Raw genomic sequence first — 27,484 nt, 5'->3', positions numbered from 1 at the left:
TGCATCAGTGTATGCTTCTATGTTCTGCTGTGTGGTCTTATGGAAGAGTAAACCCTTGCCTGGTGTACTTTTCAAGTATCTGAGAATCCGATAAATTGCTTCAAGATGTTTCTCGTAGGGTGAATGCATAAACTGGCTTACCAAACTCACAACAAACGCAATATAGGGTCGCGTATGTGATAAGTAAATTAACTTTCCCATCAACTTTTGATACCGAGTTGTATTCACTGGATCACCGTCCTTGTCATCTCCAAGTTTCTGATTGGGATCTTTTGGAGTGTTTGCTGGCCTACAACCGCTCATCCCAGTTTCCTTAAGGAGGTCAAGGACATACTTCCATTGGGAGACAACAATCCTTTTCTTCGACCGAGCAACCTCCGTTCCAAGGAAATACCTTAGAGATCCTAAGTCCTTGATCTCAAATGTTGATGAGATGGAAGTCTTCAATCGGTTCAACTTAAGTACGTCATCTCCAGTGAGAATTATATCGTCTACATACACAATCAGTATCACTATCTTCCCATCCTATGAATGTCTTATAAACATCGTATGATTACCTTGCCCTTGAGTATACCCATGACTTTTAACAAACTGAGTGAATTTCTCAAACCAGGCTCTTGGTGACTGTTTTAACCCATATAAGGACTTCTTTAGTTTACGCACCTTTGTGCCAAACTTTTCACCAAATCCTGGAGGTGCCTCTGTGTACACTTCTTCCTCTGGGTGTCCATTTTAAATGCATTTTTTACGTCCAACTATTGCAGAGGCCAGTTACGATTAGCTGCAAATGACAAAAGAACTCTTACAGAGTTTAGCTTTGCAACTAGGGCGAATGTTTCCAACTAATCAATGCCATAGGTCTGAGTGAATCCCTCGGCGACCAATCGAGCTTTATATCGTTCTAGAGAACCATCAGATTTATACTTGACTGTAAACACCCATTTGCACCCTGCAATTGTCTTTCCTCTTGGTAGATCAACTAACTCCCACGTTTCATTTTTTTCAAGAGCTTTCATCTCCTCGAAGACAGCCTCCTTCCACTTAGGAACTTTCAGAGCATCCTGCATAGTATTAGGAATCTCTATACACGACAATTGTGAGGTAAAAGCACGAAAAATAGGTGAGAGATTTTCTTGTGACACATAATTGGGCAATGGATGTTGGGTGCAAGACCTCACACCCTTCCGGACAGCAATGGGAAGTTCAGAATCATCGAACTTAGGATTGGAACCAGACTTGGGGTTCATAACTAGAGGACTCAGAACTCGAAGATGAAATGGAATGAACATGAGGTAAAGGCTCAGTGAGGACATTACATGGAGGGTTTACGGATTCTGGACAGCGTAAAGGATTGGAAGACCCTTTCTTTCGAGTTGTCCTCTGTCACGAGTAGACAATGTCAAATAGTACCAACACTGTGGTGTTTTTTTCTGTTTCTCCTTTGTTAGTTATTATAAGATCATGAACACCATGAGATGGTACTGTAGGAAGACCTACCTTTTTAGTATCTAAAAAATTCGACTCACTTTCTCTTGGTATAATAAAGCTTGGGTTTTCAAGTTGAATAATCAAAGTTAGAGAAGGATCACTTTGCGAGTCTTTAGTTTGGAAAAAATCATGAAACACAGCCGAATCTTTGTTTTGGTTCCCCCATGAAGATGAGGCATAAAATAGGGATGTAATTCAAGGAATGTAACATTCATGGTAACAAACATTTTTTTGGAAATGGGTTCAAAACATTTATACCCCTTTTGAGTAGGAGCATAACCAACAAACACACATTATTCCTCGATTATGACTATGAATATGAACAAAAGCGGTGCAACCAAATATCTTTAGTGGTAAAGAAGAAGGCAGCCGATTTGTTGGATAAAACTTATGAAAAACATCAAAAGGTGTTTCAAAACTTAAAACCTTATTAGGCGTTCTATTTATGAGATATGTAGCAGTAAGAACAACTTCACCCCAAAGATATTTAGGACCTGATTGGTAAAAAGCAATGCTTGAGCTACTTCCAATAAGTGTTTGTTTTTTCTTTCAGCCAAACCATTTTGTTGCGGAGTGTCGACACAAGTGCTTTGATGAACAATTCCTTTTTCAAGAAAAAATTGCCCCAAAATGTTTTTGAAATATTCTCGACCATTATTACTCCACAATATTTTAATATTTTTTTTGAAATTGTGTTTGTACCATGGTGTAAAATTTTTTGAAAATTATTTCCACTTCAGATTTTTCCTTTATCAAATAAACCCAACTTGATCTCGTGTGATCATCAATAAAGGTCACAAACCATTTTTGCCAGAATACGTAAATGTTCTACATGGGCCCCATATATCACTATGAATCATAGTAAATGGTGTAGTTGGTTTGTAGGGTTGGGTGGAAAAGGATGCACGATGATGTTTAGCAAACTGACAAACTTCACATTGAAAAGAAGATGGACTTTTATTCCAAAATAAGTTGGGAAAGAAGTTTTTTAAACATTGAAAACTAGGATGGTCTAACATATAATGCCATAACATGATATCATGATTTTCGAAAGCTGAAACAAAATTTAAGCAAGTACTTTGACATTGTCTACTCAAGTTAGGTCCATCGTCAAAATAATAGAGTCCATCTTTTTCCTTAGCACTGCCAATCATCCTCCTCGTGGTCAATTCCTGAAACTCACAATAACAAGAATAGAAATTAGCTTGACATTGATGATCAGAGGTAATTTTACTGATGGACAACAAATTGCAAGACAAATTTGGAATGTGGAGCACATCATGGAGAGTTAACAACGAAGTGAGTTTGATAGTTCCTATCCCGGAAATTACCGAGAGTGAATCATTTGCAATTGTGACCTTTTTATTGCTTGCACATGGACTATAGGATGAAAACAATTTGGAGCAACCGGTCATATGATCAGTTGTGTAAGAATCAATTATTGAAGAATGAGTAGAATTAGTAATAACACCTAAAAATGCAGTAGCAAGAAAGTTCTGTATCGAAGAATAAGACAAAGCTAAGGACAGTTTTGGAGATTGAAACAATTTGTATAGGTGCTCTAATTGCTCCTTGGTAAAAGGGACTGCGTCCGAGTTGGTAGAAGGCTCTTGAGTCTCTTCAGCAGTGGCTTGGTAGGCATGACTGTCACATTTGGATTTTGGCTTCCAATTTGCTGGTTTACCATGAAGCTTCCAACACGTATCCTTCGTATGCCACGGTTTTTTGCAATGCTCACACCATGGTTTCTTATGCCCATTGAGTTTTGTAACCATGAGATAAAGGGCTGAATTCTGGGAATAGTAATCAGCAGAGCTGGTAGGATTTTTTTGGGCGCCGGTCATCGCCGACTTATACGACATCATCAGAAGAAAAGAGCACGAGGCTTTGATACCATGAAGGATTTTTTAGAAGAAGAATAACTATTCTTATTGTATTTCAAGAGACACGATTACAAGATAAATAGTAGAGGAAGGCCACAAAATCAGCAAATCAAATCACCACAAAATCAGCAATTCAAATCACCACAAAATTAGCAATTCAAAACAGCAGATCTTTAGGCTAGAAAACAGGAAACTGAAACTACTAGAAGCTGAAATAGTAATTTCAGATTTAAAAAAATATAATTTCCTAATTTAATCCCTCGAAATCTGACAGATGCTATAGCCTTACTTTGATTCTATGTTGCCTTCTTGGAGTCTACGCCATATTATTCTGATTCTTTAAGTTCTGTTGACCTTAATGAGTCCCTTCCTTTGTCTAGTCTTCTAGATCCTAATTTATTATCTTTGCCTAGTCCTCTTGCATCTTCATCGTGTCCTTCTTGTCGCTTGGATCATTTAACTTCGTATGTGTACGCACATTGACTCAAGGGAGGAGAGCCCTCCTCCAACTTCAACTTCTATGCCTTTAGTTCCCTCGCCTGAAGAACCGATTTCTCAAGATGTTGATCTTGCTATTGTTGTTTAGAAAGGTAAATGCACCTTTACCTAGCATCCAATATTAAATTTTGTTTCTTATGATTTCTTGTCACTTATATAGTACTGTTTTGTTAGTATTTTGTCTCTTGTTGCTCTTTCAAAATCTATTTCTGAAGCCTTTTTCCCATTTGGTGGGTGGTTGAAGAGATGTGTGTTATAGGATGACGAGACTTGGGAATTGCTACCTCGTCCTTATGATAAGTTTATGGTTGGTTGTTGCTGGTGTACATCGTGAAAGTTGATCCAGATGGTTCTATGGCTTGTTTGATGGCCCATTTTGTTGCCAAGGGATCCACTTAGGTGTACGTTTTGGAATATTCTAACATATGTTCCGTAGATGCCAAACTTTTGTTCATCTCCTTTGCCACCATGTGTCATTGGCCTCTGCATTAGTTAGATGTGAAGAATTACTTTCTATATGGCGTCTTCAAGGCGAGGTCTATATGGAGCAACCACCTAGGTTTGCTGTTAAGGGGAATTCATGATTGGTGTGTTGACTCAAGAAATCCTTGTATGGTTTGGTTGATTTAGTGCCTTTTGGTACTTGAGTTTGGTTTTCAGTGGTGCGCAATAGATTACTCTGTTTTCTATTGTTATAATACTTTTGGTAGGATTTTGCTCATTGTGTATGTGGATGATATTGTGATTATAGATCAGCTACTGAAGCATTTTCTGCAAATTAAATTTCAAACAAAGGATTTAGTGCTATTGAAATAATTCTTGGGTATAGAAGTATCCAATCTCTTATAGGGATTGTTTTATGATAAAGAAGTATGTTTTAGACATTTTAGATGAGATTGGGCTTTTGGGATCCAAACCTAAACACCTTTGGATCCTATTGTCAAGTTAATGCCTGATATGGTGATTTGTTGGCTGATCATGCAAGATATTGGAGACTTGTTGGAAAGTTAAATTATCTAATGGTCACTCGACTTAATATACTTTTTGAAACAAGTGTTGTGAGCCAGTTTCTTGATTGTTCGATAACAAGCTATCGGGATGCAGTCGTATCTTGAGACCTCAAAGGTGCACCTGGGAGAGGTCTTTTATATAAAGATCAGGGTCATGCTTATGTTTAGGGATATACTGCAAATTGGGTTGGGTCATCTTCTAATAGAAGTTCCACAACTAGATATTATGTTTTTGTTGGTGGTAACTTGGTATTTTGGAAAAGTAAGAAACAAACTGTGGTGGCTTAGTTGAGTAGTTGAATGCTGAATCAGAGTATCAGGCCATGGCTCACACTACACGTAAGCTTATTTGGCTAAAGAACATGTTAGAAAAACTTGGGTTTCCACAATCTTGATCCATGGAGTTGATGTGTGATAACCAAGCTGATATTCATATTGCCTTGAACCTAGTTTTCCATGGGCGAATAAGACACATCAAAGTTGATTGTCACTTGTTTGAGAGAAACTTGTGTAAAAGCTTATTACAACGACTCGTGAAGTTTGAATTTCAACTTGCTTATTTATTCACTAAAGCCTTGGGAGGTGCTTGGGTTAAGTCCATTTTTAACGAGCTAGGAGCATATGATATCCATGCTCCAGCTTGAGGGGTAGCGTTGCTGGATATTGAGTGTTACTATTGTGTGTTATTTCTGTGATAGTAAGCATGAGTTAATGCGTCAGTTGGTTAGGGTTATATAGCCATTGTTATGTACTTGGCATATATTATAAATAGAGGGAGGCACCTATTATTATAGTGTGGTCTTCCATTTTTTACCCCAATTCTTCAACATCTTGCATGGTTGAGGTTGAAGATATTGTTTGAGGTAGGTGCCTTGTGCACTTGGTATCATGGTTCTAGGCTTGGTTTTCTCGTCTAAGATAGTCTCTCACTTTGCTCTCTCTTTTCTTCTTAATAATTTATTTAAACGTTTCTTTCTAGGCAATCGTTTTTGGAATTCTAGAAAATGTAACTAAAACCTCAATGAGTAGTTATATGTTTTGCACCTTTTGACCCAAAAACCTTAGTTTTTAGATGTTGTTCGACCTTAAGAGAAGAGAAGTAAGAACTAGATGTCCCTTCTTATTAATTATTTATTTTTACAACTGAACTTAATATTACACACAAAACCTATTATAGGGGAATTCAAGCCTTCGCTTGTGGTCCGTATTGTGTCTCAACATAGGTGGTTGGGTTGGGGGGGGGGGGGTTTATACTAGCATTAGTTTGAAGCCAATTTTTGTAGTCTTTCTCTTTTGGGAGGGCAGAAAAAGGTGGGGTCATTATCTATGTCATAAACTAGTCAAGGTGTGCAATTGTAAAACCTCATTTTCAACAAAGCTAGTGGGAGCGAAAGCATTAGAGGAACCATCGTTGCTCCCTACCCTCTCTCTGACTTGGGAAGACACCACAACCCACAATACTGGCCACGGTCAATCTCCCCTCTTCAATGTTCTGCTTTAAGTAAGCCTAATCTTTCTCTAAATTTAATCCCAAATTTGCAAGCTCGAAGGTTCACTCCCTTGCTTAAATCTTTGTCCTTTAACCTCCTTTGCTGATCGGGTCTTAAACTGCCAATTTATATTTGAGGTTCTCCGGGAATTAGAGCTAATTAAGTCTTTGGGTTTGAGGGGTGAGGGTTTCAAGCGTGGACATTGCAAGATTTTTTCAAGTTCCAACACTGACTTCATGAAGATTTATACGTGTGCAGGTAAGGATGACACGATGGTGGACACATGAAGACACCACATTTTTTGCATTTTTATTTTTGGTGTTTTGGTTTATTGTATTTTATAAGACTTGGATGTATGTATGCATGTGCATTGGGCAATGTAAAAGATAGTAAATTAGTGAAACCTCTTCCTTTTATTATGTTGCAGTAAGATGGGAAGAAGAGAGATGAGAGAGCAAGGGTACCTGCCCAAGGTTCTCTGGGACATAGAAAGACCATAGACTGTGCTATGTCTACAACCGTTCACCTTCATGTGTTGCCAATGCAGTCACCACCCCACGGCTTGATTGTTATCTAGTATTTCTTGTCCTAGTCCATAGGTTATAGAATCTATCGCCAATGATCATATCACAAGTATACCTAATTTCTTCTCTAATATCCAGTATCCCGAAAACTTACCTTGTGTTATTTTTGCTGATGGATCCACCACTTCCTTTAAGGGAATTGGGACTGTAAATCCCCCTTCCTCTTTCTCTTCCTTCGGTTTTGTATATTCCTATGTTTCTTTTCAATCTTATGTTAGTGAGTAAGATTACCAAATTCATATAATAAACAACAACAAAACAAGCCTTAAGTCCCACTATGTGGGGTCGGCTATATGAATCTTTTTCTGCCAATTTATGCGATTTTGGACCATTTCTTTTGACAGATTTAGAGCTGTTAAATCCTTACTCACTATCTCCTTCCAAGTTATTTTAGGTCTACCCCTACCCCTTCTACTGCTCCCCCCCACAGTAACTAACTCACTCTTCCTCACTGGCACACTATGTGGCCTACGTTGCAAGTGTTCATACCATCTGAGTCGTCCTTCCTTTCTTATCTTCTATAGGAGCTGCACCTAACTTACCGTGAATATGTTCATTCCTTAATTTATCTTTCAGTGTTATACCACTCATCCATATAAGCATTCTCATCTCGACAACTTCTACTTTTTAAATATTCTGTTTCTTCGTTGCCCAATATTCTGATCCATATAATATAGATGGTTTTATAGCCGTCCCATAAAACTTGCCTTTTAATTTTAAGGGTATTCTATGATATCACAAAGCAAACTTGAAGCACTTCTCCATTTTATCCAATCTGCTTTAACTGTATGCATTACATCATCTTCAATTTCTCCTTTAGCTTGCATAATAGATCCAAGGTATCGAAATCTACAAATGCTATTTATTTTTTCATCACCAAGTTTGTCTCTAATATTCTTCCTACTATTACTGAAATTACATTTCATATATTCTGTCTTATTTCTACTTATCCTAAAACCTCTAGATTCCAAAGCTTCTCTCCATAATTTTAACTCAGACTCTACTCCACCCCTAGTTTCATCTATTAATATAATATCGTCTGCAAACAACATACACCATAAAACCTCATTTTGAATACTTTTAATCAGTTGGTCCATTACTGAAGCAAAAAGATAAGGGATCAAAGTAGATCCTTGATGTACACCTATGGTGATTGGAAATTCTCTAGTTTTTCCATCTATAGTCCTTACACTAGTCATTACTGTTGTTTTTTGTCCCACATTGGTAGAATACTTCCACATTAGTATAAAAGGTTGTTTTGAATTTTTTATATTATTTGTCTCACATTGGAGAGAAGTGTTTTTTAGACTTGAGGTTGAAGCTATATAAAGAGCTCAACTCTTCATTTGTAAAGTACACCTCAAAGTTGTACTTTGTCAAGAAGTAGTGGATTGATCATCGGTGCCCGAGGACGTAGGTAATTCTATACCGAACCTCGTAAAATCTTGTCTTGTTCTTTTTATTGTTTTATTATTAGTTTCTGCATTGCTTTAATTTTCTTATATATTCAATAGCAATAGTTGTAGTATTGGTGTTTGGCACAAGTGGGGTGCCTGGCACGACAATTGGTATCAGAGATAGGTTGAATAGTGTTGATACGGAGGTGTTCCTTTGTTAGGATCCTTGATTCCACGTTTGATGCCTAAGAAATACCTTATCTAAGCGAGTGCTCAGAGACCATTGTGGCTCAATCGCTCCCTGGAGGTCAGCTTGGTCAAAGTGGAATTTCATAGGATAAAACAGAGTAGACACTGTTGGTACGTACTATTCACCCTAGGCCTTTTGCTTTGTTGGTTGCTATTGAATATATAGAAGATGGCAGAAACCAGTGCGGCAGTAGAAGAAACTTTGTCCACACGAACTCCAACCCCTTCGGCTTCGACATCATCATCGAAGACGATAGCTAATGCTCGGTTTGAGGTGGAGAAATTTGATGGTACCAATAATTTTGGTATGTGGCAATGTGAGGTGATGGACATCTTGTATCAACAAGAACTAGATATTGCTTTGGATGATAAACTGGTAGATATGGGTGACAGAGATTGGGAAAAGATTAATGTCAGGCATGTGGTACTATTCGTATGTGTCTCGCCAAAAATCAAAAATATTGTGTTATGAGGGAGACATCTGTAAAGAAATTGTGGAAGACATTGGAAGATACATTTATGACCAAGAGTTTGGAAAATCAGCTTTATTTGAAAAAGAAATTGTTTCACTTCCAGTATCAACCAGGTATTTCGATAAATGACCACATAAATGCTTTCAATAAAATTTTGGCCGATTTGTTAAATTTGGATGAAAAGGTGAAAGATGAGGATAAAGCCATATTGTTACTGAATTCTCTCCCTGATGAGTATGAACATTTGACCACCACTTTATTGTATGGAAAAGATAAAGTTACTTATGATGCTGTTTGTATTGCATTGATTAGTACTGAATGCAGAAAGAAGGATCAGAGGTCCATAAGGAAACAGCAGAAGCACTAACAATAAGGGGACGTTCTCAGAGTCGTATGCCTGGAAGGAAGAGTAAATCTCATGGGAGGAGTAAATCTCGTGGGAGACCTGCTAAAAATGAATGCGCCTTTTGTCGTGAGACAGGGCATTGGAAGAAAGATTGCCCTAAATTACAACAGAAGAATAAGGGCAAAACACATTCTAATGCCAATATAGCTAATGATGATGGAAGTGAGTTAGATTTTTCTCTTGTTGGAACATCTTCGTCACATTATTTTGGTGAGTGGATTTGGATTCTGGTTGTTCCTATCACATGTGTCCCAATAGGGAATGGTTTTCTAATTTTGAAGAATTAGTTGGTGGGGTTGTTTTTATGGGAAATGATAATACTTGTAAAACAACTGGAATAGGATCAATACAGTTGAAATGTCAAGATGGAACTATTTAGACCTTGACTGATGTTAGTTATGTTCCAAGCCTAAAGAAGAATTTGATTTCATTGGGTGCCTTAGAATCTAAAGGGTTCACTATCACTTTGAAAGATGGAACCTTAAAGATTAAATCAGGTGCACTGGTGGTGATGAAAGGAATAAGGAAAAATAACTTGTATTATTTACAAGGTAGTACAGTTATTGGCTCAGCAGTTGTTGTTTCTGAGAAAGATGCAGGTTCAGATACAATCAAGTTATGGCATATGCGATTAGCACATGTAGGAGAAAAATCTTTGCAACAATTGGCTAAGCGAGGTTTGTTAAAGGGTGCAAAGGTGTGTAAACTTGAATTTTGTGAGCATTGCATTTTGGGAAAACAAACTAGAGTGAAATTTGCCACAGCAATCCACCAGACTGAAGGTATTTTAGACTACATCCATACAGATGTATGGGGCCCACAAAAACGGCTTCGTTGGGTGGTATGCATTATTTTGTTACTTTTGTTGATGATTTTTCCAGAAGAGTTTGGGTGTATTCTATGAAGCATAAAAATGAAGTGTGTGATATTTTCCTTAAGTGGAAAGAATTAGTTGAAAATCAAACTGGCAAGAAGATTAAACGGCTCAGATCAGATAATGGTGGTGAATACACGAGTGACCCGTTTATGAAGGTATGTTAGGATGAAGGTATTGCTTGACACTTCACAGTTCGAAATACACCACAGCAGAATGGGGTGGCAGAGCGCATGAATCGGACTTTGCTGGAGAAAGTTTGATGTATGTTGTCTAATGCTGGGTTAGACAAAAGGTTTTGGGCTGAGGCTGTTAGATATGCGTGTCATCTCATCAATCGTCTACCATCATCTGCAATAGGGGGAAAAACACCCTATGAGGTATGGTCTGGAAAGTCTGCTAGTGATTATGATTCTTTACATGTATTTGGTACTATGGCTTATTATCATGTTAAAGAATCTAAGTTGGATCCAAGAGCCAAGAAAGCAATATTCTTGGGGATAAGTGCAGGAGTCAAAGGATACCGTCTTTGGTGTCTAGAGACGAAAAAAATGATTTTAAGTAGAGATATAACTTTTGATGAACTTGCGATGATGAAGAAAACAATACGCAAGGAGTCACGAGTTGAAGAGAAGACCAGTGGTACTCAACAACAGGTGGAGGTTGAGACAATTTTGGGAAACCCAGTGAGAAATGAGACTACACAAGGTAACTCTCCAGTTACGGTGGGGAATAGTGTACAAGAAGAGGAGATTTCAATTCGAGAATCTTCATAGCAACAAGAATCAATTGTTTCTCAAAGGCCAAGACGAGAAATCGAAACCTGCTCGGTATACTGATATGGTGGCCTATGCACTTCTAGTTGTGGATGATAGTGTTCCTTACACTTTCAAAGAAGCAATGAGGAACTTTGAATCAGACAAGTGGAAAAAAGCAATGGATGAAGAAATGCAGTCTCTTCATTAGAATCAGACTTGGGAGCTAGCCCAACTGCCCAAGGGTAAGAAAGCAATTGGTTGTAAATGGGTTTATGTAAAGAAAGAAGGATTTCCAGATGCAAATAATGTTCGCTTCAAAGTTAGATTGGTAGCTAAGGACTACGCACAAAAGGAAGGCATTGATTATAATGAGGTATTTTCTCCAGTTGTTAAATATTCTTCCATTCGAATTTTGTTGGCTTTGGTAGTACAATTTGATCTTGAACTAGTTCAACTCGATGTTAAAACTGCATGTTTACATGGTGATTTGGAAGAGGAAATCTATATGACTCAGTCGGATGGATTTCAGGTTGCTGGAAAAGAAAATTGGGTAAATCGTTGTATGGTTTAAAACAGTCTTCAAGACAGTGGTACAAACGATTTCATCAGTTTATGATGGGTCAGAAGTACATCAGAAATAAACATGATCATTGTGTTTATTTTCACAGACTACAAAATGGATCTTTTATATATTTACTCTTGTATGTTGATGATATATTGATAGCTTCAAAGAATAGGGAAGAAATCAACAAGTTGAAAAGTCAGTTAAATCAAGCGTTTGAAATGAAAGATCTTGGTGAAGCAAAGAAGATACTTGGCATGGAGATTCGCAGAGACAGAATGAGAGGAAGAGTTAGTTTGTCTCAGAAACAGTATTTGAAGAAGGTAGTATAGAGTTTTGGCATGTCTGAGTAGTCAAAACCAGTAAACACTCCTGTTGCTCCTCATTTCAAACTTAGTGCTGCTTTATCTCCTAAGTCAGATGAGGAACATAAGTATATGTCACAGGTTCCTTATGCAAGTACTGTTGGTAGTCTGATGTATGCAATGGTTTGTACTAGACCTGATATTTCACAAGCTGTTAGTATGGTGAGCAGGTATATGCATGATCTGGGTAAAGGACATTGGCAAGCTGTGAAATGGATTTTGAGATATATTATGAATACGATTGATGTTGGTATAGTATTTGAGAAAAATAATACTATTTATCATGTTGTTGGATATGTGGATTCAAATTTTGCAGGTGATTTAGATAAACGTCGATCAACTATTGGATGTATTTTTACATTTGCTAATGGTCCAGTGAGTTGGAGGTCTACCTTGCAGTCTACCATTGCCTTGTCTACAACAGAAGCAGAGTACATGACAGCTTCAGAGGCTGTTAAGGACGCTATTTGGTTGCAGGGTTTACTTGAAAATTTGAGAGTTGTTCAGAAGCACATTGTTGTGTTCTGTGATAGCCAAAGTGCTATTAATTTGGCAAAGAACCAAGTCTACCATGCACGAACGAAGCATATCGACGTTCGGTTTCATTTTATGCAGGATATTGTTGATGGAGGCAAGATACTTCTTCATAAGATTACTACAACTGAAAATCCCGCAGATATGTTGACCAAGATTGCGACAACAATCAAGTTCAAACATTGTTTGGACTTGATCAATATCCTGCAAGTCTGAATAATTTTGGATGGCGCCGATGATGTGGAACTTCAGAAAATGTTGGTGACAGAAAAATTTGTTGAATTTATCGTCAAGGTGGAGATTTGTTGTTTTTTGTCCCACATTGGTAGAATACTTCCACATTAGTATAAAAGGTTGTTTTGAATTTTTTATATTATTTTTCCCACATTGGAGAGAAGTGTTTTTTAGACTTGAGGTTAAAGCTATATAAAGAGCTCAACTCTTTATTTGTAAAGCACACCTCAAAGTTGTACTATGTCAAGAAGTAGTGGATTGATCATCAGCGCCCGAGGACGTAGGTAATTCTATACCGAACCTCGTAAATTTCTTGTCTTGTTCTTTTTATTGTTTTATTATTAGTTTCTACATTACTTTAATTTTCTTATATATTCAATAGCAATAGTTGTAGTATTGGTGTTTGGCACAAGTGGGGTGCCTGACACAACAATTACTCCATCGTACATATTCTTAATTACATCAGTATACCTACTACATACGCCCTTTTTTTCTAAGGCCCACGATAGAACTTCCCTAGGTATCCTATCATATGCTTTCTCTAGGTCAATGAATACCATATGCAAGTCCTTCTTCTTTTCCTAAACTTTTCCATTAATCTTCTTAAAAGATATATAGCTTCAGTGGTAGATCTCCCAGGCATAAAACCAAATTGATTTTCTGAGACCTTTTTTTTTAACCTTAATCTTTATTCAACTACCCTTTCCCATAGTTTCATCGTATGACTCATAAGTTTAATTCCACGATAGTTATTACAATTTTTAATAACATGCTTCCCTGATTTTGTGGTCATTCAAGATTTGAAGACAAGGAAGATGATTGGCGGAGGGCGTGAAGCTGATGGACTTTATCACTTAGAGCAGCTACCTCCTTTTATCGCCTGCACTGCTGCTGCCACACCTCTCCAAATTCATTGTCACCTTGTTCATCCTTCATTGGAAAAGATGAAAAGTCTAGTTCCTGATTTGAGTTATGTGTCTAGTCTTGATTGTGAGTCTTGTCAATTCGGAAAGCATCATTGTGTCCCTTTTGCTCCTCGAGTCAATAAATAGGCAGCAAGCTCTTTCATGTTAGTCCATTATGATGTTTGGGGTCCTTGTTGAGCTGTGTCTAAGTTTGGTTTCCGATACTTTGTAACATTTGTGGATTATATTCAAGGATGACTTGGCTATATTAAATAAAAAGATCATTCTAAGTTATTTCATATATTTTGTGCCCTTTTATTTTGAAGTAAAGACTCAATTTGGTTTTCCTGTTCGAATACTTTAGAGTGATAATGCTAAAGAGTATTTCAGTATTTAATTCACTACTTATACAACTAAATTTGGTGTTGTTCACGCATCATCTTGTGCCCACACTCCTTAACAAATGGGTTGCAGAGAGGAAAAATAGACATATCCTTGAAGTCACTTGCACCTTACTTTATCAAATGCATGCACCTAAGGTGTTTTGGAGTGATGTTGTACTTATTGCTTGCTATCTTAGGATGCCATCCTTTGTTCTTATTGTTAAAATTCCTTACTCTGTTCTTTTTTCCTAATTCACCTCTATTATCTCTACCTCCTTGTATGTTCAGGTGTGCCTTTGTTCATTAGCTAACAACCTAGGGTGGATAAATTGGATCCTCGTGCTATAAGATATGTCTTTCTAGGCTACTCATGCACTCGAAAGGGATACTGTTGTTATAGTCCTACTTTGAATCACTTCTTTGTTTCTGCTGATGTTACCTTCTTCAAGTCTACACCATACTACACTCAATCGCTAAGTGCTTCTAATCTGAATGAGTCTTTTCCTCGTCCGTACCCAATCATCCATCTATGTCTCCATGTAGTTTGAGTCCTTCTCATCGTCTCAATTACCCTACTTTGCAGGTGTATTCACGACAGCGACTCCAAGGAAGAGAGTCCCCTATAGCTTTTGCTACCTCACATTTGGTTTCTTTGTCTGATGATTATATTTCCCACTATTTTGATCCTCCCATTGCTGTCCGGGGAGGTAAACGCTCATGTACACAACATCCTATCTCCAACTTTGTCTGCTATGACTTCTTTCATCCTCTTATTTTTGTTTTGTTACTATATCTATTTATGAAGCCAACCTTAGCCCTTTATGGGTGGAGGAATGCTATGGTTGAAGAGAAGAATGCTTTACAGGACTATGATTCTTGGGAATTGGTGTCTCTTCCCCTTGACAAATAATGAAAGTCAATCCTGATGGTTATGTGGCTCACCCGAGGGCACATGTTGTTGCTAAGGGGCATACTCAAGTGTATGGTTTGGACTATTCCAACACCTTCTCCACGGTTGCCAAGCTTACCTCAATATATTTGTTCATCTACTTGCCACCACTTGTCACTAGCCTCTGCATCAGTTAGATGTTAAGAATGCCTTCTTTTATAAAGATCTTGAGGAAGATGTCTATATGGAGCAACCACCTATGTTTGTTGCTTAGGGGGAGTCAGGCTTAGTGTGTTGGTTTGAGAAGGCATTATATGATTTAAAACCGTCTCGTAGAGCATAATTTGGTGGATTCAACGCTATAGTACTTGAGTTTGGCCTTCGATGGTGTGCAATGGATCACTTTATGTTTTCTCGTCATACTTCATTAGTTGTGTATGTGGATGATATTGTAATTACAGGTGATGATGATCAAGGTATTTAGAGCCTAAAACGTTTTCTAAAGACTTAGTTTCAAACCAAAGGTTTGGGACCATTGAAATACTTCTTGGGTATAAAAGTATCCAAATCTTGTATGGGAATTGTTTTGTGAGAGAGGAAGTATGTTCTTGATCTTTTGGATGAGATTGGGTTGTTGGGATCTAAATCGGTTGATACATCCATGGATCCTAACAGGAAGTTAGTGCCGATATGGTTGATTTGTTGCCTAATCCTGGATGATACTGGAGATTTGTTGGAAAGTTGTATTATCTCATAGTCACTCGGCCAAACATATCTTTCGTAGTGAGTCAATTTTTGGGTTCTCTGAGGATAAGTCATTTGAATGTAGTAATTTGCATTTGAAGATATCTCGAAGGGGCACCTGGGAGAGATCTCTTATATCGAAATCATGGTCACACTTATATTTAGGGATATACTGATACAAATTGGGCTAGATCACATTTAGATAGAAGACTCACAACGAGTTGTCTTTGTTGGTGGGAATTTGGTTTCCTAGAAGGGTAAGAAACAAACTGTAGTGGCCAGGTCAAGTGTTGAGTCAGAGTATAGGGCCATGGCTAACACTGCATATGAGCTTGTTTGGCTGAAAACGTGTTGGAGGAATTGGCCTTTCCACATTCTTAGTCTATGGAGTTGATGTGTGATAATCAAGTTGCTCTTCAGATTGCCCTCAACTCGGTCTCCCATGAGCGAATGGAACACATTAAAGCTGATTGCCACTTTGTTAGGGAGAAACTTGTGTAGAAGCCCATTACCACGACTTATGTGAAGTCCGATATGCAGCTCATTGATTTGTTTACAAAAGCTTTGAGGAGTGCTAATGTTAAATTTATTTCGAACAAGCTAGGAGCATATAATATCCATGCTCCAACTTGAGGGGGAGTGTTAATGGTTATTTTAGTCACTTGGTATTATCAATGTGTTAATGTTATGTTAATAACACTATCATAAGAATGTAAGGGTATTATGGTCTCTCCAGCTTGAGGGGGAGAGTTCAAGGGTACTGTGGTCATAAAAAGTATTTGATATGTAGTATGAATAGAGGGAGAGACCTATTGTTGTGTTAGGTCACTCATTTATCCAAAAATCTCAACAACTATTCTTATTGTTATTATATCCATGCTCCAACTTGAGGGGGAGTGTTAATGGTTATTTTAGTCACTTAGTATTATTAATGTGTTAATGTTATGTTAATAACACTATCATAAGAATGTAAGGGTATTATGGTCTCTCCAGCTTGAGGGGGAGAGTTCAAGGGTACTATGGTCATAAAAATGTATTTGATATGTAGTATGAATAGAGGGAGAGACCTATTGTTGTGTTAGGTCACTCATTTATCCAAAAATCTCAACAGCTACTTTTATTGTTATTATTGTTGTTATTGTTATTTTTAATTTGTTACACTTTAGTATTTGTTTTTGTTGTTATTGTGGTTTCTATTGCTATTATTTATTTATTTTATTTTCTTTTATTATTAAAACTATTATTAACAATTATTATTGTATATACATGTGTTAAAGCTTGATGTACATTGTTGGCCCACAACCTAACAGCTTAAGCTTTTAGGTAAAGTGGTAATCTAACATTGTATCAGAGCTGGTTACCAGGAGATCCTGGTTCCAGTCTTGTTGCTTGCAATTTAAAAAAAAAAATATTGCATTCCTTATCATGGGTGCTATTTATCATATGTTTATCTCTCCATGTGCTGTCGGGCTGCACGTGCGGGGGAGTGTTAAAGCTTGATATACATTGTTGGCCCACAACCTAACAACTTAAGCTTTTAGGTAAAGTAGTAATCTAACAATATGTACATTATAAGAGTGTGGTTAGTACTAGTATTATTATTATAAGTGAAGGGTATTGCAGTAATCTTATTGAAAATATTTAGGGTACCTATATTATGCCAAGTTCTGTAATCTAAATATTCTTAGGAATTTTGATGAGCGAGGTAAACATAATTATTCCCTTGAGATATTAATCCTGTTCTTGGGCATAAGATTCCTAGAAAACTGATTAGGAGGGCATTTAGGATAACCAAGACAAGCACCTCCTAATAAGAAGGGTTAGGAGCAGCCAAGGGAGCTAGTACTTCCTAGCTGCCCTTAAGTCTCTTCTGACTCACATTCTCTTGTGTTTTTGAGTGTCTTGTGAGGTACTTCTTGTACGTTGCTGCATGTGGATATAGGTATAGAGGACGGGTAATTGTGGGGCTAAAGGAAAAGAGTTATGATCAAATTTTGAAGAACTAAATAGATTAGTTATTCACTTTCTATCCCCTCTTTTGATTTGCCCATAAAAAATGGATGGCATCCTTGGGTTTACATGGTTGTGTTAAAATTCTAATTTCCATGGTATGTTTGCATGCATCGTGCGTGTTATGGGTAAGTGCTGAAGTGCATGAAGTTTCTACTTTGGAGTCTCGTCTCTTTCAGTATGTCAAGTATTGCTTGAAGGAGCTCTTACTAAACTAGTTTATTTGGTTTCATGAATGCCTGTTGCTTTCATTTGCTCCTGTAATGTTTAACTGGTTCGAGGGCCTCAGTTAGTGCATGCATAGTAGGAGAAAAAAACTTGCTATATTTTACTTTGATTTTTTCTTCCTTGTTTTACAGGTATACTCGAACACTCCTGCAGATTTTGATTTCAAACTAGAAAGGTTTGCTATGAAACTTGGATATCCACTTTAGTTTTCAGAACCTAGAGTTCTAAGATGGTTAATCATCTGTCTTTTACAGCCTTGCCCAAAGTTTTCAGTCGTTGTATGACTTTGCCAAACACCTTGCTGCCTCAGTGGACATAGTTTTCCCTGTTATACATGGTCGTTTTGGTGAAGATGGCAGTATTCAGGTGCAGTGCGGATAAAACTCAAAAACAAGTGTGCTCACACATATTAAAAGATACTTTTGAACCTTCTAAGGGGATAATAATTCACATAAAACTTTTAAAATGTGTACTTTACAGGAGCTATTGGAAAGATCAAATATTCCATTTGTTGGTACACAATCAAATGAATGTTGTCAAGCATTTGACAAGGTAAATATATTTGCTCTTTTTGTCTCATAAAAATCTGTTAAGTTATATGTTGGCTTTGAGCCCTTGATATTACCTATTATTTCAAATGACGTGTTTAATGTTGAAGTCTGTATTTCTTTAGGCAGTCATTCTGTTCATGATCATAGCCAGTCAAATTTAATGTGATGATGTTCTACCCAAAACTGAAAAAGTAATGCAATGATGATCGATATATTTTTGAGCCATCTATTTTGAAATGTCTTAAACACTTTAAAACATTTCACACCATGTAGAATCACATGAATGATATGCTCAGGTTTTATTTATTTATTTGACGGAACCCCAGTTTTATTGATAGCCCTCACTTATGGCAGAGGAATACCGTTGTTACAAGTAAGACACAGGAAATTTACATTTAAACTATAAAAATCATCCCAGGCATAAAAAAAAAAATTTCCAGTACAATAATCCAAATAAACCAATCTAAACATGCTTATATGGAATCAAAACTACACAAATCAAACATAAACAAAACCCAGAGGAAAACCAAATGATGTCAATTAAAGACGAAGGCTTGGAATACTTAACTTATCCATACGAATGAGACCTCTCATTTTACTCGGCAGCACATCACCTGCAAAATATCTCCTCGTGTTGCCTCCCTCAGGTTGCGTTGGACGATTTTCATCATCCTTTAATTAGCGATACTCAGTCTTGGGCTTTGGATCATTCGGGGGGATGTATTCTACTATTCTTGTAAATCTTTTTTTGAGTTTTTGACATGTTCCAGCTCTTGTTTTCCTCTATACTCATCTATTTGAAAAGCCAAAGGTTCCCCAAAGATTAAGGGGCCGTTTGGTATCACTATAAAAATTATGAAAATCAAAATCAAAAGTAGAAACTAAAAACCTAAAACTAGTAACTTGTTTGGTCAATATTTCTAGGACTAAAACAAATTAAAAATTTGATTAAGATCATTTTTGTCCCTGAATCAAATAAAAATTACAAACTATGATTAAAATAATAAAAGTACAAAGTAATATAAATTAAAAATACTATAATAAGATAAAAAATATTATAATTTTTACTTAATTATTATATTTCGAAATTCATTTTGCAAGAACAATCTTATTGTGTATGACAATTAAAATATAGTAAACATATTTTGTAAATGATTTTTATTATTTATTATTATTTTTTGAAAATTTATGGGAATTTTTATTTTAATTATATTTTAAATTCATATGATCATTTTATTTTAATTTTAATCAAAAGTATGGATTAAATGAATAATTTAATCCTAGAAAGTTAAATCTGTGTTCTATTTTTTTTGGCAACAAGTTGCCAAAACAACTGGAAAATATAAAATCTGATTTTCAATTTTTTCATAAATTGCTGAAAATCATCAACAGAAACAGAAAACTGGTAACGTAAACAAATGTGTCCATAATTTGTTTCTTCATTGTACAGAAATGATGGCAGAACACCAAAAATGGGAAAATGATACCAAATAGGCCCTAAGGCTTTCATTTGGCTGATTGTGCTTAATGGGATCAATACTAATATCTGTTGCAAATCAAGAGACCTTCGAAAGCCTTATCTTAAGATGTTTGTGTAGTTCGTTATTTGAATTCTGAAACGGCATCTCATTTGTTCTTAGATTGTGATTTTTCTTGGAGCATCTGGAATATATTATTTGGTGTGTCAGGAAAGACTTGGGTTTTCCAGCATTGCTGGAAGGAATGTTGGCTATTGGAAGAAAGAAGGATAGGGCTGCTCTTTGGATATGTGGTATATTTGCAGTGCTTTGGGGATTATGGTTGGTGCTGTAATACTTGGATTTTTTCAAGTAAAAATTTGAACTAGCAGTTGGTTTAGGAGAAGATTCAGCACTTGTCCTCTTTATCATGTGTGGGCTTTGGATGCTTTAAGGGAGTTAGTTTTTGGAAGTTATGCAAGAATGGATCTTTTGCTTTGATATTTCATTGTATTTATCTGTTTTTTAGCTCCTTATTTCCGGTTTTTTTTTTCAAGAATCTTGATGGGAGATGTCTTATTCTCCTCTTTGTAAATTCTTCTCTTATCAACATCTCTCCTTTTGCTATAAAAAAGAAAAAGATATGCACGGGTTACATTTTTCTGAGTTTATCATGTTGAGACAAGTTAAATTGATGTAGGATGGAGGACCCCAACTTGGTTAGATAGGTTTGAGCCTATTTGCAGGCCCCATCCCAAGAGCAAGAAGCACAGTTGAGTCACCAAAGTAATTATATAATTAGTTATTTTATCCTTTGTGATCATTTTTGGGGATTATTTTAATTATGGAGCCTTAGTAATTTTAAATCGAGGGGTTTAGTCGTAACTTTTGCATTTCTTATTTTCATATAAATAATCATGATGTAATAAGGTTTTGGGAGGCTTGAGATTGAGGAAATTGATTGTGTTTTCCTTATCCCTCTCTTCTTTTCTTACACTTGCCCTCTTTCTTCACAGCTGATCTCTATCATCTGGTGTTAGAGCTGAAGATCCTGCCCCTCTTTTCACCATTATTCTTGTGCACCCCTGCCCCCTCATGTTTTTCAACCCAATCAATTGTGCTCCCCCCTCCCTCCCTTTTCCGCTCCCATCCCTCCTTACTCACAGGTTCACAGCCATATTTTTCAGTATTATCCACAAAAAACTTCTAATTTGTTCATCGTGGAATCCTCCTGTTCTCCATTGAAACAGTTCCAGTACCTCTGTCCCCTGGAAACATCCGTGAAAAAAAAAAGATCCAGATCTTCTATGGGAGGTCCGCAGAGCCATTAGTCGCCATCGCATCGTTGAAAATGCCCCCTCCATCATGGTTTACTGCTGCGTTTGTCAGTAGAGGGCCTCTTGCTGTGGCAAGTTCCTTCTTGCTGGATCTTCCCCATTTTGGCCATCCCACCACCCTTCTCATCCAACTCATACCATCGATCATCATCACCCTAACCATCATCAATTCCATTGACATCATTGCTGTCAGCATCTCCAGCATTTGCTTCTTCCTTGCTGTCACCAAAATTGCCTCCACCATTTGCTAGGACACTCATTGCAATCACAAATCCCTAGCCCCTTGCCCTGATTTGGTTGTTCAAAATAAAAGCAGAATCAATGGGCCTTGAAGACCCTGATTGCGGTACAAAATAAACCAGACCCCAGACCAGTTCAAACAGTTCTTTTTTTAAATAAATTAATTTGTTTTCTTTCTCTATGCTACAAAAGAATTAAGATATCAGTACCAAAAAGAAAGAAAAGAAAAGGAGTATTGGCAGCACAGAATCAACAAGAAAATTATAGAAAATTAAGAGAAAACCAAAAGATGGTAACAAAAATAAATGGGAAAAATAAAAAGTAAGGGAAAATCAAAGCAAGACTCAGTTTAGGTTCTAATTGTCTAAAGGTTCAGATTCTCTCATGGTTACATAAACTGCTACATTGGTTTTCTCCGAATACCAAATAAGGAAGCTATCTCTAGGAAATAATATCAAATCCTTGAAATTAGATCAGCACATAATTGTAAAATATTTAAATCATAAAAGACCTATACAATCATAAAGATCATTGATTATGAATGCGGCTATGGTTGTTGAGCATGATTTCCATCAATTCCCTAGTGGTGAGAAAAACATGCCACTGGCAAGCAAGGCGGATGTACTGCCCCAATATATCTGGATTTAGGCCATGCAACTCATCCTTGGTAATGATGTGGAGTCAGAAGTACGGTCCACACTTCACGAGGTATCAACTATACCCTCCTTGTTAGATGCAACATGTTTGTATTCTAGAATTATACAAACACAGTGTGTAGAACAGGGCATTAGAGATGGAAGCATCGGAACTGCAATCCATGGAGAAATTGCTCCAGAAGGTTAGGTATTTGCGTGCACAAATAGAGGCTCAAAGGTGCCTTGGTAAGGGGTTAAGTTCTCAACATTGAAAATAAGGCTAATGCTCATTTTGGATGGTAGTTCAAATACAAAAGCATTAGGGCCTAAATGATGAAGAATGCCAAAAGGACTAGAAGCACATGCATGTAACTTCAATGCTTGGGTAACATTTAAGACGGATGCATACCATCGTGAGTAGCTAGCTTATATTGTGCACTTTTCATAGCAATTTTTCATTTACCATCATGAAAGTCCCAAATATAATGAGCAAAAGTCTCGGCTGGCACAGAGGGGTGGGTATCAAGTGGCAGGGGGATATGGTCAACAGGGTGGCTGGGGGAATTACCATGGACAATTTCAAATTGTAGATCACTTCATTGGATTATTGTATGCGAACTCTGCAGTAACAAAAAATCCTAGATTCCAGGTTTATCCCTTACTATGATTGTAAGTAAGTCACCCCAACTATGATTAACTATGTTAGTTTGGCAATCAATCAAAGGATGGAAAGCAGTTGGAAACTTTAGCTGAGTGCCGAACTCTTTTCATGAGGTCTTCTAGAAATAGCTAACAAATTTCACATCCTTTTTAGTGATTACTGATATGGGCTACCGGTGGAGTTGGTCAATTTTACAAAAGACGAGCTTGGCTATGTGTGACACATCTTTTGTTTTACTACATGGGATGAAATGTGCCATTTTTGAATTCCTATCGACCACCACAACAATGAAATCATGAGCCTTGACAGTTTGAGGCAACCCTAGAATAAAGTTTATGCTAAGATCCTTCCAAGGTGTATGAGGAAGTGAAGGAGGAATATTCTAAAAGTGGAGAAGAATTGAAATATTATTTCTTATTATTGTAAAATTAGGTACAATCTGAATGTCTTATAGACTACAAGGATAATCTAAAAGGAAAGAATAATAAAGGAAAGAATAGAAAAAAAAGGAAGGAATGACAATTGCTAACAAATCTCCTAAAAATATATCCTAGAATATCTCCTAAAGATTATTTACATATTTATAGAAATTTCTCCTACAATCAAGGAGACTAGATTTACATAATTATATAAATTTTTCCTATAATCAAAGAGAGTTGACTGGATAAATTTTGAAACTTTCCAACACTCCCCCTCAAGCTGGTTTGAAGATGTCTTCCATAGCCAGCTTGCTGAACAAATTTTCAAATTGCTTCTTTGGTAGTCCTTTTGTAAGTATATCTACTACTTGTTCAGTAGTAGAGATATAAGGTAAACAAATCAGTCCATTGTCCAGCTTCTCCTTTATAAAATGCTTGTCGACCTCTAACATGTTTTGTTATATCATGAAGCACTAGATTGTGAGCAGTGGCTATGGCAGATTTGTTATCGCAATACAGTCTCATAGGTAGTGGATTAGTGACTTTCAATTCTTCCAATAATTTTTTAATCCACGACACTTCACAAACTCCATGAGCAACTGCTCTAAATTCTGCCTTTGCACTACTCCTAGCTACCACATTTTGTTTTTTGCTTCGCCATGTAACCAAATTTCCACCAACAAAGGCACAATAACCAGAAGTTGATCTTCGGTTGGTTATACTCCCAGCCTAATCTGCATCAGTGTATACCTCAACTTGTAGATGTCTGTGGTCTTCAAACAATAGACCTTTTCCTGGAGTTCCCTTTAAATATCTCAGGATTCTATAAACTGCATCAAAGTGGTCAGGCCCTGGTGAGTGCATGAATTGGCTTACCATATTGACGGCAAAGGCTATGTCAGGACATGTATGTGATAGATGAAGTAGCCTTCCAACCAATCTTTGGTACTGGTCTCTATTGGTTACTTCCTCAGGCTTGGCAGGTTGTAGTTTAAGATTAGGCTCTATAGGTGTCTCAGCTGCTTTACACCCTAGTAAACCTGTTTCTCCAAGCAAGTCAAGCACATATTTTCTTTGTGAAACAAAAATACCTTTTCTTGACCTTGCAAGTTCCATACCGAGAAAATACTTCAAGTTACCCGTCTTTAATCTCAAATTCATTAGCAAGCATCTGTTTTAATTTCTCAAGTTCCTTGTTGTCATTACCTGTCAAAATAATATCGTCAACATAGACAATTAGAATAGCAACCTTCCCTTCATTAGAGTGCTTATAGAGCATGGTGTGATTAGCTTGACCTTGTCTGTAACCATGATCCTTTACAGCCTTCCTAAAGCGTTCAAACCAAGCTCTTGGAGATTGCTTGAGCCCATACAATGATTTTTTCAATTTACACACCTTATCTCTGCCAAGATTACCTTCAAAATGTCGTGGTAATTCCATAAACACTTCATCCTCTAGATCTCCATTTAAAAAGGCATTCTTTACATCCAACTCGTGTAAGGGCTAGTTAGAATGTACAGCTAAGGAGAGTAACACGTGGATTGAGTTTATCTTGGCCACTGGAGCAAAAGTTTCTTGATAGTCAATTCCGTATGTTTGTGTAAACCCTTTTGCAACGAGTCTTGCCTTATACCTCTCTATATTGCCGTCAGCCTTGCATTTAACTGTGAACACCCACTTGCAGCCTATAGTTTTCTTTTCTTTTGGCAAGTCAACAATTTCCCAAGTATTGTTGTTCAGTAGTGCATTCATCTCTTCAAGAACTGCTAACTTCCAATCCGGATGATCCATAGCTTCCTGAATGGTCCTTGGAACAAATAGGTGAGAAATATTGGATGTAAATGCCTAATGATTATGAGAGTCTATGGTATGATAAAGATTTGGCAATGGGGTGTGCGGTACATGTTCTAACTCCTTTCCTAATGGCTATAGGTACATCAAGGTCAATAGATTGATCAGCTGGAAGTGTAGTAGAAGGATTACTTGGGATTTCCAAATGACCAGTTTTCGGAGGTGATGATTGATTTTGCTCTGAAATTGTGGGACGATCCTTAGTATTAGAACGATACCTGCCTCTAGTATAAACATGAAGCTTCGAAGAGGGATTTTTTTGTAGCAGTTCTCCCCTTGTTTGTGATTTCCTTATGCTTTGTACAGGCAGATTGGGATTTCCATTTTTTTCACTATTTAAAATTTCAGCTCCTTGAATGTTTTGTATAGGGATGTCAATGTCAAGGAAAACATTAGGCATTGGTCTAAAAGTTTGCCAAAACTGATCTTCACTGCTCTCTTTCTCCCCCTAAAGATAAGTTTGGTTAAAGTAAGACTGATTTTCAACAAAAACGACATCCATATTGATGTGATTTTTTTTTGTTTTTTTTGGTTTTTGGATTCAAACATTTATACCCTCTCTTATTTGGAGCATATCCAAGAAACACACATTTTTCAGCCCTAGGATCAAGTTTAGATCTAAGGTGAGCTGGAATATGAACAAAAACAGTACATCCAAATACTTTTACAGGCGGATAAAAAATTATCCTATTATCAGGAAAGGATTTTTTTAGGCATGCCAAAGGAGTGATATACTGCAGCACACGGGTAGGCATTCTATTAATAAGGTAACAAGTAGTTAGAATAGCATCCCCCCATAAATATTTTGGAATATGCATTGAAAACATTATAGCCCGTGCAAGCTCAAGTAAATGATGATTTTTTCTTTCAGCGATGCCATTTTGTTGTGGGGTGTCACGACAAGTGGATTGATGTTGAATCCCTCTTTCTTTGAAAAAATTTCCGAAAACTTGGTTGAAATATTCTGTACCATTATCCGTACCAAGTATGCTTATTTTTGTGTGAAATTGGTTTTCAATCATACTATTAAAATTCTTGAATAATATTTCAACTTCAGATTTTCCATTCATCAAATATGCCCAACAAATTCGAGTATGATCATCTATAAAAGTCAAACCATTTTTTTCTGGATAAGGTAGTAACCTTAGAGGGACCCCAAACATCACTTTGAATCAAATAAAAAGGTTTTGATGCACAGTAGCCTTTTGAAATATAAGGAACTTGATGATTTTTTGATAAATGACACACGTCACAATGAAGAGAAGTACAATTCAAAATTTTAAATAGATTAGGCAACAAATATTTTAAATAAAAAAAACTAGGATGCCCTAATCTAAGATGCCAAAGCATTATTTGATCACACACAGGGATTGAACTAGTACTACCATTGAAGCCCTGAGCTTGTTTATTGCTGAATAGAGTATCATCAAAATAATTAAAGGCCATCGATCATCCTAGCACTGCCAATCATCACCCCTGAGTTTTGGTCCTGAAATTCACAGTGAGAACCAAAGAATATGATACGGCAGTTAGAATCATGGGATAATCTACTAACAGACAGAAGATTGCAAGTAAGTTTAGGAACATGAAGGACAAATTTTAATTCTATTTTCTCAGAAGTTCTAATTGAACCTGCTCCTGCAATGGATGAAAGACTCCCATCTGCAATCCTAACCTTTTTATTACCTGGACAAGGATAATAATATTGAAACAATTGAGATATACTAGTCATATGGTCGGATGCACCTGAATCAATAATCCATGGTGCAAAGGCTAAGGAGCTGGAATAGGCACGCGACATATTACCTGTTTGGGCCAAGGAACCGATAGAAGTACCTGATATCAAATTGGATTTCAGCAGTTGAAGAAGCTGATCCATCTGCTTTGAACTTAGAACGTTGGTCTGGGCTTCATTTGCTTTAGGAATCACTTGGTTGTTTCCAGGTCCAGGTTTGTTGCTCTTCCAATTTGCTGGTTTTCCATGTAGTTTCCAGCAGGTTTCTTGAGTATGGCGTGGCTTATTACAATAGTCACACCATACTCGAGATTTTTGATTGGGATATGACTGCTGTACAGAGGCATTAGCAGCAGCCAAAACAGTAGGATTTGCAGCAACCAAAGCCGCGTTCTCAACTGTTCCATCAGCCCCTTTTTTCGTTAGCATAACATTCCGGCGACAATCTTCACGTCTCACTTCAGGAAATACCTCTCCGATTGGAGGCAGAGGCTGTCTACCAAGAATCCTCCTCCTGATCTCATCAAACTCATCATTGAGTCCATCCAAGAATTTAAAAATTCGTGCATTTTCCACCATCTTGTTGTTGTAGTTGCAATCATCAGGGCTCTTCCATTCATAATCATTGAATAG

The 27,484-nt window shown here is 37.0% G+C and overlaps 1 protein-coding gene across 3 annotated transcripts in view; it reads left to right on the top strand.

Moving 5' to 3' along the window:
• Positions 1-27,484, top strand: part of LOC131160433 (uncharacterized) — a 140,861-nt gene that overhangs the window by 7,476 nt on the left and 105,901 nt on the right. For all 3 annotated transcript variants that reach the window (XM_058116113.1, XM_058116112.1, XM_058116111.1), the window contains exons 3-5: positions 18,096-18,139; positions 18,219-18,330; positions 18,445-18,516. In XM_058116113.1, coding sequence (XP_057972096.1) covers positions 18,096-18,139; positions 18,219-18,330; positions 18,445-18,516 — 228 coding nt within the window. The remainder of the gene's footprint in view (positions 1-18,095; positions 18,140-18,218; positions 18,331-18,444; positions 18,517-27,484) is intronic.

The sequence above is a fragment of the Malania oleifera genome, chromosome 7 (genome assembly GCF_029873635.1).
Source record: "Malania oleifera isolate guangnan ecotype guangnan chromosome 7, ASM2987363v1, whole genome shotgun sequence".
NCBI lineage: Eukaryota > Viridiplantae > Streptophyta > Magnoliopsida > Santalales > Ximeniaceae > Malania > Malania oleifera.
This window is presented reverse-complemented; position numbering and strand designations above follow the sequence as displayed.